General features: G+C 37.5%; 1 protein-coding gene across 1 annotated transcript; it reads left to right on the top strand.

Moving 5' to 3' along the window:
* Positions 1–10,692: 10,692 nt before the first annotated feature.
* On the top strand, positions 10,693–12,434 carry LOC112715592 (probable carboxylesterase 7). Its single transcript, XM_025767365.3, has one exon. It carries the CDS (start codon positions 11,067–11,069, stop codon positions 12,243–12,245), a length of 1,179 nt encoding a protein of 392 aa, XP_025623150.1. The 5' UTR covers positions 10,693–11,066; the 3' UTR covers positions 12,246–12,434.
* The last annotated feature ends 648 nt before the right edge of the window (positions 12,435–13,082 follow it).

The following is a 13,082-nucleotide window of genomic DNA, read 5'->3' as shown; positions in this document are numbered from 1 at the left end:
ACTCAATTTTTGAGGTGGAAAGAACTTTGCCAAGAAGGCATTGACTAGCTTTTCCCAAGAGTCCAGGCTTTCTTTAGGTTGAGAGTCCAACCATGTTCTAGCTCTGTCTCTTACAGCAAAAGGGAATAGCATAAGTCTGTAGACCTCAGGGTCAACCCCATTAGTCTTGACAGTGTCACAGATTTGCAAGAACTCAGCTAAAAACTGATGAGGATCTTCCAATGGAAGTCCATGGAACTTGCAATTCTGTTGCATTAGAGAAACTAATTGAGGCTTAAGCTCAAAGTTGTTTGCTCTAATGGCAGGGATAGAGATGCTTCTCCCATAGAAGTCGGGAGTAGGTGCAGTAAAGTCACCCAGCACCTTCCTTGCATTGTTGGCATTGTTGTTGTTTTCGGCTGCCATGTTTTCTTCTTCCTTGAAGAATTCGTTCAGGTGCTCTAAAGAGAGTTGTGCTTTGGCTTCTCTTAGCTTTCTCTTCAAGGTCCTTTCAGGTTCAGGATCAGCCTCAACAAGAATGCCCTTGTCTTTGCTCCTGCTCATAAGAAAGAGAAGAGAACAAGAAAATGTGGAATCCTCTATGTCATAGTATAGAGATTCCTTTAGGTGTCAGAGGAAAAGAAGAGTAGAAGACAGAAGTGGAAAATTCGAACTTATCAAAGGAGATGGAGTTCGAATTTTGCATTAAGGGATAGTGTTAGTCCATAAATAGAAGGATGTGAGAAGGAGGGAAGTGATTTTCGAAAATTAAGTAGGAATTTTGAAAACATTTTTGAAAAACATTACTTAATTTTCGAAAATGGAAAGGGAAAAGAAATCAAGTGATTTTTGAAAAAGATTTTGAAATTAGAAATCAAAGAGATTTGATTGAAAACTATTTTGAAAAAGATGTGGTTAAGAAGATATGATTAGTTTTAAAGAGATGTGATTGAGAAAATATGATTTGAAAAACATTTTAAAAAGATTTGATTTGAAAATTAAAAATTTGACTAACAAGAAAAGATATGATTCAAACATTAAACCTTTCTCAACAGAAAAGGTAACATACTTGAAATGTTGAATCAAATCATTAATTGATAGTAAGTATCTTTAAAAATGGAAAGAAATTGGTTTTGAAAAAGATTTGATTGGAAAATTGATTTGAAAAAGATTTGATTTTAAAAAGATTTTGAAAACTAAAAAAAAAAATTTGATTTGAAAACAAAATCTTCCCTTCTAGCCATCCTGGCGTTAAACGCCCAGAATGGTGCACATTCTGGCGTTTAACGCCCAAAATGCTACCCTTTTGGGCGTTAAACGCCCAACCAGGTACCCTGGCTGGCGTTTAAACGCCAGTCTGTCCTTCTTCACTGGGCGTTTTGAACGCCCAGCTTTTTCTGTGCAATTCCTCTGCTGTATGTTCTGAATCTTCAATTCTCTGTATTATTGACTTGAAAAGACACAAATTAAAAATATTTTTGGATTTTTAATAATAAAGAAAAATCAAAATGCAATAAGAATCAAATACCAATGCATGCAAGACACCAAACTTAGCAGTTTGTATACTACTGACACTAACAAAATGAAAATGCATATGAGACACACAAGACACTCAAGTCAATAGAATTCAAAGATTAGAGCACGAAAATCATCAAGAATTACTTGAAGATCCTTGAGACACATGAATGAATGCAATAAGAACATAAACATGCAATTGACACCAAACTTATGATGAGACACTAGACTCAAACAAGAAATGTTTTTTTGGATTTTATGATTTTTTTAAATTTTTTTGTGTTTTTCGAAAATTAAGTGGAAAAAGATATCAAAATTCTCAATGAGAATTCCAAGAATCAGTGCAATGCTAGTCTAAGATTCCGGTCCAGGAATTAGACATGGCTTCACAGCCAGCCAAGCTTTCAAGGAAAGCTTCGGTCCAAAACACTAGACATGGCCAAAGGCCAGCCAAGCCTTAGCAGATCACTGCTCCAAAAGCAAGATTGATAAAAATCAACAAGCTCTTGTGATGATGAGTTGAAACCTCGGACCAATGAAATTAGACATGGCTTCTCAGCCAGCCAGACTTCAACAAATCATCATGAAACTCTAGAATTCATCTTCAAGAATTTCGAAAAAAAATAAATACCTAATCTAAGCAACAAGATGAACCGTCAGTTGTCCAAACTAGAACAATCCCCGGCAACGGCGCCAAAAACTTGGTGTTGTTGCCGGATCTTGGCACTGATGTTACCAAAAGCTTGCTCAAAACTTGAACAATCCCCGGCAACGGCGCCAAAAACTTGACATGCGCGAAATTGTGAACAATACTTTTTCACAACTCTCATAATCCCCGGTCATGAACCCCAAAAACTTGGTAGCTCAATACCATGGCATTACACAACTTCGCACAACTAACCAGCAAGTGCACTGGGTCGTCCAAGTAATAAACCTTACGCGAGTAAGGGTCGATCCCACGGAGATTGTTAGTATTGAAGCAAGCTATGGTCATCTTGTAAATCTTAGTCAGGCAAACTCAAATGGTAATGGTGATGAACGAAAATAACACAAAGGTAAAGATAGAGATACTTATGTAATTCATTGGTAGGAACTTCAGATAAGCGCATGAAGATGCCTTCCCTTCCGTCTCTCTGCTTTCCTACTGTCTTCATCCAATCCTTCTTACTCCTTTCCATGGCAAGCTTAAGCAAGGGTTTCACCGTTGTCAGTGGCTACCTCCCATCCTCTCAGTGAAAGCGATTGCATATGCTCTGTCACAGCATAGCGGAATTCATCTGTCGGTTCTCAATCAGGCCGGAATAGAATCCAGTGATTCTTTTGCGTCTGTCACTAACGCCCCGCCTTCAGGAGTTTGAAGCACGTCACAGTCATTCAGTCATTGAATCCTACTCAGAATACCACAGACAAGGTTAGACCTTCCGGATTCTCTTGAATGCCGCCATCAGTTCTCGCCTATACCACGAAGACTCCGATTAAAGAATCCAAGAGATATTCACTAGAGCCTTGGTTGCTTGTAGAACAGAAGTGGTTGTCAGTCACCTTGTTCATGGGTGAGAATGATGATGAGTGTCACGGATCATCACATTCATCAAGTTGAAGAACAAGTGATATCTTAGAACAAGAACAAGCGGAATTGAATGGAAGAACAATAGTAATTGCATTAATACTCGAGGTACAGCAGAGCTCCACACCGTAATCTATGGTGTGTAGAAACTCCACCGTTGAAAATACATAAGAACAAGGTCTAGGCATGGCCGAATGGCCAGCCTCCCAATGAGGGTTCAATCATAAAAAGTATGATCAAAAGATTTTTTATACAATAGCAAAAGGTCCTACTTATAGAAAACTAGTAGCCTAAGGTGTACAGAAATGAGTAAATGACATAAAAATCCACTTTCGGGCCCACTTGGTGTGTGCTTGGGCTGAGCAATGAAGCATTTTTCGTGCAGAGACTCTTCTTGGAGTTAAACGCCAGCTTTAGTGCCAGTTTGGGCGTTTAACTCCCATTTGGGTGCCAGTTCCAGCGTTTAACGCTGGGATTTCTGAGGGTAACTTTGAACGCCGGTTTGGGCCATCAAATCTTGGGCAAAGTATGGACTATCATATATTGCTGAAAAGCCCAGGATGTCTACTTTCCAACGCCGTTGAGAGCGCGCCAATTGGGCTTCTGTAGCTCCAGAAAATCCACTTCGAGTGCAGGGAGGTCAGAATCCAACAGCATCTGCAGTCCTTTTTAGTCTCTGAATCAGATTTTTGCTCAGGTCCCTCAATTTCAGCCAGAAAATACCTGAAATCACAGAAAAACACAAAAACTTATAGTAAATTCCAGAAAAGTGAATTTTAACTAAAAACTAATAAAAATATACTAAAAACTAACTATATCATATCAAAAACATACTAAAAACAATGCCAAAACGTATACAAATTATCCGCTCATCAACTACCTTGTGTTTAAAGCACATGGCTATCCTTCTGTAACAAGGGAGAGTAAGCATGCAGAGCTTCTCTCAGTACATAGTCAAAAAGAGCCACCACAATCAAACTCTAAGTTTGGTGTTGGGAGGACACAACCAAACTCTAAGTTTGGTGTTGAGAAGACCCCACATTCAAACTCTAAGTTTGGTGTTAGGAAACCTTCATCATGTTCTGAACCTCTCTAAGGCTCCATGAGAGCCCACTGTCAAGCTAGTGACTTTAAAAGAGCGCTTGTTGGGAGGCAACCCAATTTTTATTTATCTAATTTTATTCTTTATTTTATTGTTATTTTGTGTTTTAGTAGGTTCATGATCATGAAGAGTCACGAAAAAATTATTAAAATTAAAAATAGAATAAAAAACAGCAGAGGAAAAATTACACCCTGGAGGAAGGACTTACTGGCGTTTAAACGCCAGTAAGGTGCATCTGGCTGGCGTTCAACACCAGAGCAGAGCATGGATCTGGCGCTGAACGCCAGAAACAAGCAATATCCTGGCGTTTGGACACCAGGAATGTGCCCTGAGGAAAGCTGGCGCTGAACGCCAGTAACAAGCATGGAACTAGCATTCAACGCCAGAAATATGCTACACATGGGCGTTCAACGCCCAGAACGTGCACCACTTCGGCGTTTAAATGCCAGAATGGTATGCTAAGGCATTTACATGCCTAATTGGTGCAGGGATGTAAATTCTTGACACCTCAGGATCTGTGGACCCCACAGGATCATCTCAGGATCTGTGGACCCCACAAGATTCCCACCTAACATATTCTCCCCTCTTCTCAACATTCATTCTATCTTTCCAATAAACACTCTTCCCCAAAACCCTTCACCAATCACCTCAATCTCTCTTCCCAATTACCCCCTTCACCACTCACATCCATCCATTCTTCCCTATAAACCCCACCTACCTTCAAAATTCAAAAATCGTTCCCACCCAAACCCACCCTAAATGGCCGAACCTACCCTCTCCCCCCTCCTTATATATACCCCTCCATTCTACTTAATTTTCACACAACACAAACCTCTCTTCTCCTTCTTGGCCGAATACACCTCTCCCCCTCTCCTCCATATTTTCTTCTTCTTCTTCTTCTTTTCTTTCTTCTCTTGCTCGAGGGTGAGCAATATTTTAAGTTTGGTGTGGTAAAAGCATAAGCTTTTTGTTTTTCCATAATCATTGATGGCACCCAAGGCCGGAGAATCCTCTAGAAAATGGAAAGGGAAGACAAAAGCTTCCACCTCCGAGTCATGGGAGATGGAAAGATTTATCTCCAAAGCCCATCAAGACCACTTCTATAATGTTGTGGCCAAGAAGAAGGTGATCCCTGAGGTACCTTTCAAGCTCAAGAAAAATGAGTATCCGGAGATCCGACATGAGATCCATAGAAGAGGTTGGGAAGTTCTAACCAACCCCATTCAACAAGTCAGAATTTTAATGGTTCAATAGTTCTATGCCAATGCATGGATCACTAAGAACCATGATCAAAGTATGAACCCGAGTCCAAAGAATTATCTTACAATGGTTCGGGGAAAATACTTAGATTTTAGTCCGGAAAATATGAGGTTGGCATTCAACTTGCCCATGATGCAAGGAGATGCATGCCTTTACACTAGAAGGGTCAACTTTAATCAAAGGTTGGACCAAGTCCTTTTGGACATATGTGTGGAAGGAGCTCAATGGAAGAGAGACTCCAAAGGCAAGCCGGTTCAACTAAGAAGACTGGACCTCAAGCTTGTGGCTAGAGGATGGTTGGAGTTCATTCAACGCTCCATCATCTCCACTAGCAACCGATCTGAAGTCACTGTAGATCGGGCCATCATGATTCATAGCATCATGATTGGAGAGGAAGTAGAAGTTCATGAAGTCATCTCCCATGAATTCTACAAAATAGCCGATAAGTCCTCTACTTTGGCAAGGCTAGCTTTTCCTCATCTTATTTGCCATCTATGTTACTTAGCTGGAGTTATCATAGAAGGAAACATCCTCATTGAGGAAGACAAGCCCATAACTAAGAAAAGGATGGAGCAAACAAGTGAGCCCACTCATGGAGCCCAAGCGACGCATGAGGAAGCCCATCACCAAGAAATCACGGAGATGCCTCAAGGGATGCACTTTCCTCCCAACAACTATTGGGAACAACTCAACACTTCCTTAGAAGATTTGAGTTACAATGTGGAACAATTAAGGGTGGAACATCAAGAGCACTCCATCATTCTCCATGAAATAAGAGAAGACCAAAGAGCAATGAGGGAGGAGCAACAAAGGCAAGGAAGGGACATAGAAGAGCTTAAGGACATCATTGGTCCTTCAAGAAGAAGACGCCACTAAGGTGGACTCATTCCTTGTTCTATTTCTCTGTTTTTCAATTTTTATGCTTCATGCCTATTTATGTTTTGTGTCTCTACTTCATGATCATTAGTATGTAGTAACTATGTCTTAAAGCTATGAATAAATTCCATAAACCCTTCACCTCTCTTAAATAAAAAAATTGTTTTTAATTCAAAAGAACAAGAAGTACATGAATTTCAAAATTATCATTAAATTTAATTTAATTATATTGATGTGGTGACAATACTTTTTGTTTTCTGAATGAATGATTGAACAGTGCATAATTTTGATCTTGTTGTTTATGAATGTTAAAATTGTTGGCTCTTGAAAGAATGATGAACAAAGAGAAATGTTATTGACAATCTAAAAAATCATGAAAATTGATTCTTGAAGCAAGAAAAAGCAGTGAAAAAGCAAAAGCTTGCAGAAAAAAAAATTTGCGAAAAAAATATAGAAAGAAAAAGAAAAAGCAAGCAGAAAAAGCCAATAGCCCTTAAAACCAAAAGGCAAGGGTAAAAAGGATCCAAGGCTTTGAGTATCAATGGATAGGAGGGCCCAAGGAAATAAAATCCAGGCCTAAGCGGCTAAATCAAGCTGTCCCTAACCATGTGCTTGTGGCATGCAGGTCCAAGTGAAAAGCTTGAGACTGAGTGGTTAAAGTCGTGATCCAAGGCAAAAAGAGTGTGCTTAAGAACCCTGGACACCTCTAACTGGGGACTCTAGCAAAGCTGAGTCACAATCTGAAAAGGTTCACCCAGTCATGTGTCTGTGGCATTTGTGTATCTGGTGGTAATACTAGAGAAGCCAATCATTCTAAACTTAAAAGGAAAAAGTGAGATGCCAAAACTATTCAGAAGCAAAAAGCTACAAGTCCCGCTCATCTAATTAGAATTAATATTCATTGATATTTTGGAATTTATAGTATATTCTCTTCTTTTTATCCTAATTGATTTTTAGTTGCTTGGGGACAAGCAACAATTTAAGTTTGGTGTTGTGAAGAGCGGATAATTTATATGCTTTTTGGCATTGTTTTTAGGTAGTTTTTAGTATGATCTAGTTACTTTTAGGGATGTTTTCATTAGTTTTTATGTTAAAATCACATTTCTGGACTTTACTATGAGTTTGTGTGTTTTTCTGTGATTTCAGGTAATTTCTGGCTGAAATTGAGGGACCTAAGCAAAACTCTGATAGGAGGCTAACAAAGGACTGCTGATGCTGTTGGAATCTGACCTCCTTGCACTCAAAATGGATTTTCTAGAGCTACAAAACTCCAAATAGCACGCTCTCAATGGCGTTAGAAAGTAGGCATCCAGAGCTTTCCAGAAATATATAATAGTCTATATTTTATTCGTGATTAGACGACGTAAACTGGCGCTCAACGCCAGTTCCATGTTGCTGTGTAGAGTCAAACGCCAGAAACACGTCACGAACTGGAGTTGAACGCCCAAAACACGTTACAACTTGGCGTTCAGCTCCAAAAGAAGTCTCAGCTCGTGGATAGATCAAAATCAGCCCAAACATACACCAAGTGGGCCCAGGAAGTGGATTTATGCATCAATTACTTACTTCTGTAAACCCTAGTAGCTAGTTTATTATAAATAGAACTTTTCACTAGTGTCTGAGACATCTTTTGACTGTTGAGTTTTTTATCATTCGGTCTTGTGACCACATGGGGGCTGGCCATTCGGCCATGCCTGGACCTTTCACTTATGTATTTTCAACGGTGGAGTTTCTACACACTATAAATTAAGGGTGTGGAGCTCTGCTGTACCTCAAGTTTTAATACAATTACTATTATTTTCTATCCAATTCGATTTATTCCTGTTCTAAGATATTCGTTGCACTTCAACTTGATGAATGTGATGATCCGTGACACTCATCATCATTCTCACCTATGAACGCGCGTTATTGACAACCACTTTCGTTCTACCTTAGACCGGGCACATATCTCTTGGATTCCTTAATCAGAATCTTCGTGGTACAAGCTAGAATTGATGGCGGCATTCATGGGAATCCGAAAATTCTAACCTTGTCTGTGGTATTCCGAGTAGGATTCCGGGATTGAATGATTGTGACGAGCTTCAAACTCCTGAAGGCTGGGCGTTAGTGACAGACGCAAAAGAATCACGGGATTCTATTCCAACTTGATTGAGAACCGACAGATGATTAGCCGTGCTGTGACAGAGCATTTGGACCTTTTTCACTGAGAGGATGGGATGTAGCCATTGACAACAGTGATGCCCTACATACAGCTTGCCATGGAAAGGAGTAAGAAGGATTGGACGAAAGCAGTAGGAAAGCAGAGATTCAGGAGGAGCACAGCATCTCCATACACCTATCTAAAATTTCCACCATTAATTTACATAAGTATTTCTATCCTATTTTATTTATCTTTTAATTATCTAATCCAATCACATTTGATTCTGCCTGACTGGGATTTACAAGATGACCATAGCTTGCTTCATACCAACAATCTCTGTGGGATCGATCCTTACTCACGTAAGGTTTATTACTTGGACGACTCAGTACACTTGCTGGTTAGTTGTGCGAAGTTGTGAAGTTATGTTTGGACCATGGTATTGTGCACCAGGTTTTGGCGCCATTACCAGGGACAATCAATTTCGAACAACAATTTAAGCATGAGTAACAATTTCGCTCACCATTCACCCCATACTATTATATATGGTTAGAAAGCTCTGGATGTCTACTTTCCAATGCAATTGAGAGCGCATCATTGCAAGCTCCACAGCTTAAGTTATATTCCTTGGAAGGTGAAGAGGTCAACTAGCTTTACTGCAGGTTGATACCATGTTCATCTATGCACTTTCGGGGTAAGTTTTCTCCCTCAGATTTAGTGTCCACTACGCAGTGCCATATATGCATGGAAAGATCTAGATGTCTACTTTCCAATGCCACTAAAATCACTTCATTTGGAGTTTTGTAGCTCAAGTTATTCTTGTTGGAATGTGAAGAGGTCAGGGTTGCAAATCCTCTTTGCTTAACTCAGAAGCCTCTTTGAGTTTGTTTCCAACTCTTTTGCCACCATGGGAGTATGATTCTTCTTTTTAGTGCCTTTATTGCTTCTCCTTCTATTATTTCCTACAAAGTTTATAAAATCAAAAGATCAAAGAAATATACCATTTAGGCACAAAAACATTCAATATTTAAGCACTAATCATCAATTTCTTATTTGAAAAAGTATAGAAAAACATGACATGATAACATGTCATCACCTACTAGACTTTCAAAGAACCTATCATTGACAACCTAGATCAAAGGGCTAAAATTGAAAAAACTACCATGCAGAATCACCTTAGGTTAGATCCTTCAATCTTCTTCATTCAACAAGTGAAGTAAATCACTCACCTCACTTAATCACACAATAACACATGCTTAAAACAATTGAAAGTTTATTCATCAAAAGTTGTGTATATAGTCTCATCAAAGGTGTTTAAAAATCCCCTAACAAACTAACTAAATGAGAAGATAAGATAACTAATTTAAATCAGATTTGATGTTAATAGAATAAATTAGATTCGATTTAAATTTAAAATTTCTAAAAATACTACTAAACAAATCAAAACTAAAACAAATCTTCTAACAAACTCTAAATGCAAAATAAACTAAAACAAAAGCCTAAAAATTCAAAAATTAATGATAAATTATGCCTCCCACTAAATTTCGAAAGCATTATTGAGTTTCTTGTTGTCCTGACTTAGCCCAATGGGTCTTGTCCATTTTTCTTGATTAGAACTTGATGTAATTCCTCTTGCATAAATGCTGCCAAGTTTCTAAAGCTCTCCATGAACTTCTTTGCACGTGCTCTAGTGATAGGGCCCTCTGAAAGTGTGAAATTTTTATTCTGCTTTTTTGTCTTAGATTGCCCAAATTATCTTTTCGAGCATGTATCAGTTTCTGTTATCACTGATATAATTGTTAGTCTTTTATATGTCATTTGTAATAAATTGATGTGATTTTTTTAATCTTAAATACATTTGAATGTGTTTTGTTCGTTGAGTGAGTCTAGGTTTTGGACTTGTGATTATTTAAAGATTTTTTGTATCATTTATTGAAGACTCGTGTACCATTTACAAATAATGTTGTTTCCAACTAAATGATGCGTTAGAACTAAGAACTGATTTCATGAAGACTTGAGTTGTAAATTTATTATGTCATGTACAACTAAATGATATACTAAAACTAAGAATTGATTTCACGAAAATTTGAGTTGAAATTTTAAAGATTTTAATCGGAAAAAGTATAAGTGAAAAAATTTGCAAAACATGCAACGAAATCAAGCAAAAAAAATATAAAATTCGAAAGAGAATGAAATAGTGATATTTGTGTATAAGAAAAAGACGAATTCAAAGTGAATAAAACAATAATATTTACATATAAAAAGAAGAGGATAATGTTGACAATAACCAAATGATGAGGATAATAATGATGATAATGATAGATAAAGAAAGAAAAAAAAATCAAATAAAAAATAATAAAAAATAAAAAAAAAGTTATAACCAATCTCAAATTTAACCAACACAATTTTTAAGTATAAATTTAATAATAATAATAGATTTTTTTTATTTAAACTCAACGCTGTTGTCTTTATTAATTATTAACTATTAATTTTATATAAATACAACCGCACATGAGTAATTGTCTAAATATTTACTAGAAAGTAGAATCCCAATGATATAAGCTTTTGCCCCTTGCCTTTTTTATATGCGAAATGTGGATACATGATCGAGGAAATTAAAAAAACAAAAGATGATGATAAGGTCAAGCATCATCGCTGTACACACACTAAACAAATATCTTCAAATCCCAACAAAATCAAACTCCAATACCCAATCATTATTATCTCTACCCATCCCAAGAAACCTTCCTTCTTTTTCCTCATTGAATCTCGCATCTTCAAAGTTTCTACGGTGCTCTTCTTCTTCTTCATCGTCATCCACCATGGATTCATCATCAACTTCGACCAGCATTGACACCAATGAGGAACTAGCCTACGACCTCCCACCGATCATGAAAGTCTACAAAAACGGCCGCGTGGAGAGGCTTGCCGGCGAAGACGTTGTTCCTCCGTCGCTGGACCCCGTAACAAACGTTGAATCCAAAGATGTAGTGATCTCACAAGAAGAAGGAATCTCCGCACGCCTTTTCCTTCCGAAATCAATAACCGAAAACCAGACAACAAAGAACAAGCTTCCTCTCTTTGTTTACTTTCACGGAGGAGCGTTCTGCATCGAAACGCCTTTCTCAGCCAACTACCATAACTTCCTAAACTCCGTTGTTTCCAAGGCTGGCGCCGTTGGCGTCTCCGTTCACTATAGAAGAGCACCGGAACACCCCGTCCCCGCTGCACACCAAGATTCATGGCTTGCGCTGAAATGGATTGCTTCGCATGCCGACGGAAATGGCCCTGACGAGTGGCTGAACCGCGACGCGGACTTTGGGAAAGTTTTCTTCGCCGGCGACAGTGCGGGTGCGAATATTGCTCATTATTTGGGAGTTTGGGTCGGGTCGGAAAGGTTACCGGGTTTGAAAATTGAAGGGATTGTGTTGGTGCATCCTTATTTTTGGGGATCGGAGAGGATCGGATCGGAGGCGTACCATGCGGAAGCAGCGGAGAAGGTGGATGGTTTGTGGCGGTTTTCGTGCCCGACGACGAGTGGATCCGACGACCCGATTATAAACCCGGATAAGGATCCGAATGTTGGGAAGTTGGCGTGTGAGAGGGTTCTTGTTTTGGTTGCTGAGAAAGATTTGTTGAGGGATAGGGGTTTTTTCTACAAGGAGGTTCTTGAGAAGAATGGTTGGGGTGGAGTTGCACAAGTTGTTGAAGCCAAAGATGAGGGTCACGTGTTCCACATGTTTAAACCAACGTGTGACAATGCTATGCTCTTGCTCAACCAAGTTGTGTCCTTTATCAACCAAGATTAATCATGGTTTTAAATTGAAATTCAGCTTGTTTAGTGATTAAATCTCCTCAATCTGTTCAACTATTACCCTGCTCCTTTATTATTGTCCTAATGTCCTGTGATGTAAAAGTTGGAAAAATGTACTTTAATTGCCACAATTTCTACCGTAATGACGGCAACAACTAATTAAAATCATGTACTATATTTTTTTTGTACATTGTTGGTTTTTATAGGGAAATAGATTTTTTTTAATTGTTTGATCAAATGTGATTTTTCATCTTGTTGGTTTTTATAGGGAAATAGATTTTTTTTTAATTGTTTGATAAAATGTAATTTTTTATTTTATATTTTTTAAGTAGCGTAAAAAAGTATAAAAAAAATATTTAATAGTGAAAAACATATTTAATAATAAAAGATTATATTTTACTAAATAAATAAAGAAAAATTCAGAGAATCCACTTTTACTTTCATACGTAGCATTTTTTGTTTTGTATATTAGCTGAATAATAAATCTTAAAACTTGTAAGTTTAATTTTTATTGGCCATTATTTAGCAACCCAATATTTTTACTTCAGCGCTTAATAGTATATTTTATTCAATATTTTTAAATATGGTTGGATAGTTATTGATAAAAAATAATAATAATATATATTCAAGGAGTAGTAAAATTTATTTAATTTTGTTGATATTAATTTTATCCATCAATCTAATTTTTTAGTCTAATAATTTAATAATATATTTTTAGGTTATATTTTTAAATATTAATGACTAATTGCTGGTCAAAAATAATAAATTCTATTATCCCTTTAACACTTTTTAAAATAATAAATTGTGCTGATTTTGTAATATTGTTGTTTAC

Source organism: Arachis hypogaea, chromosome 10 (assembly GCF_003086295.3).
Source record: "Arachis hypogaea cultivar Tifrunner chromosome 10, arahy.Tifrunner.gnm2.J5K5, whole genome shotgun sequence".
Lineage (NCBI taxonomy): Eukaryota > Viridiplantae > Streptophyta > Magnoliopsida > Fabales > Fabaceae > Arachis > Arachis hypogaea.
Note: the sequence above shows the minus strand (reverse complement) of the source record. Positions and strands in the feature narration are given on the sequence as shown.

What these genes read in the sequence shown, in the direction of transcription:
- LOC112715592 (XM_025767365.3), top strand. Translation starts at nt 11,067, where the DNA reads ATGATGATAAGGTCAAGCATCATCGCTGTACACACACTAAACAAATAT.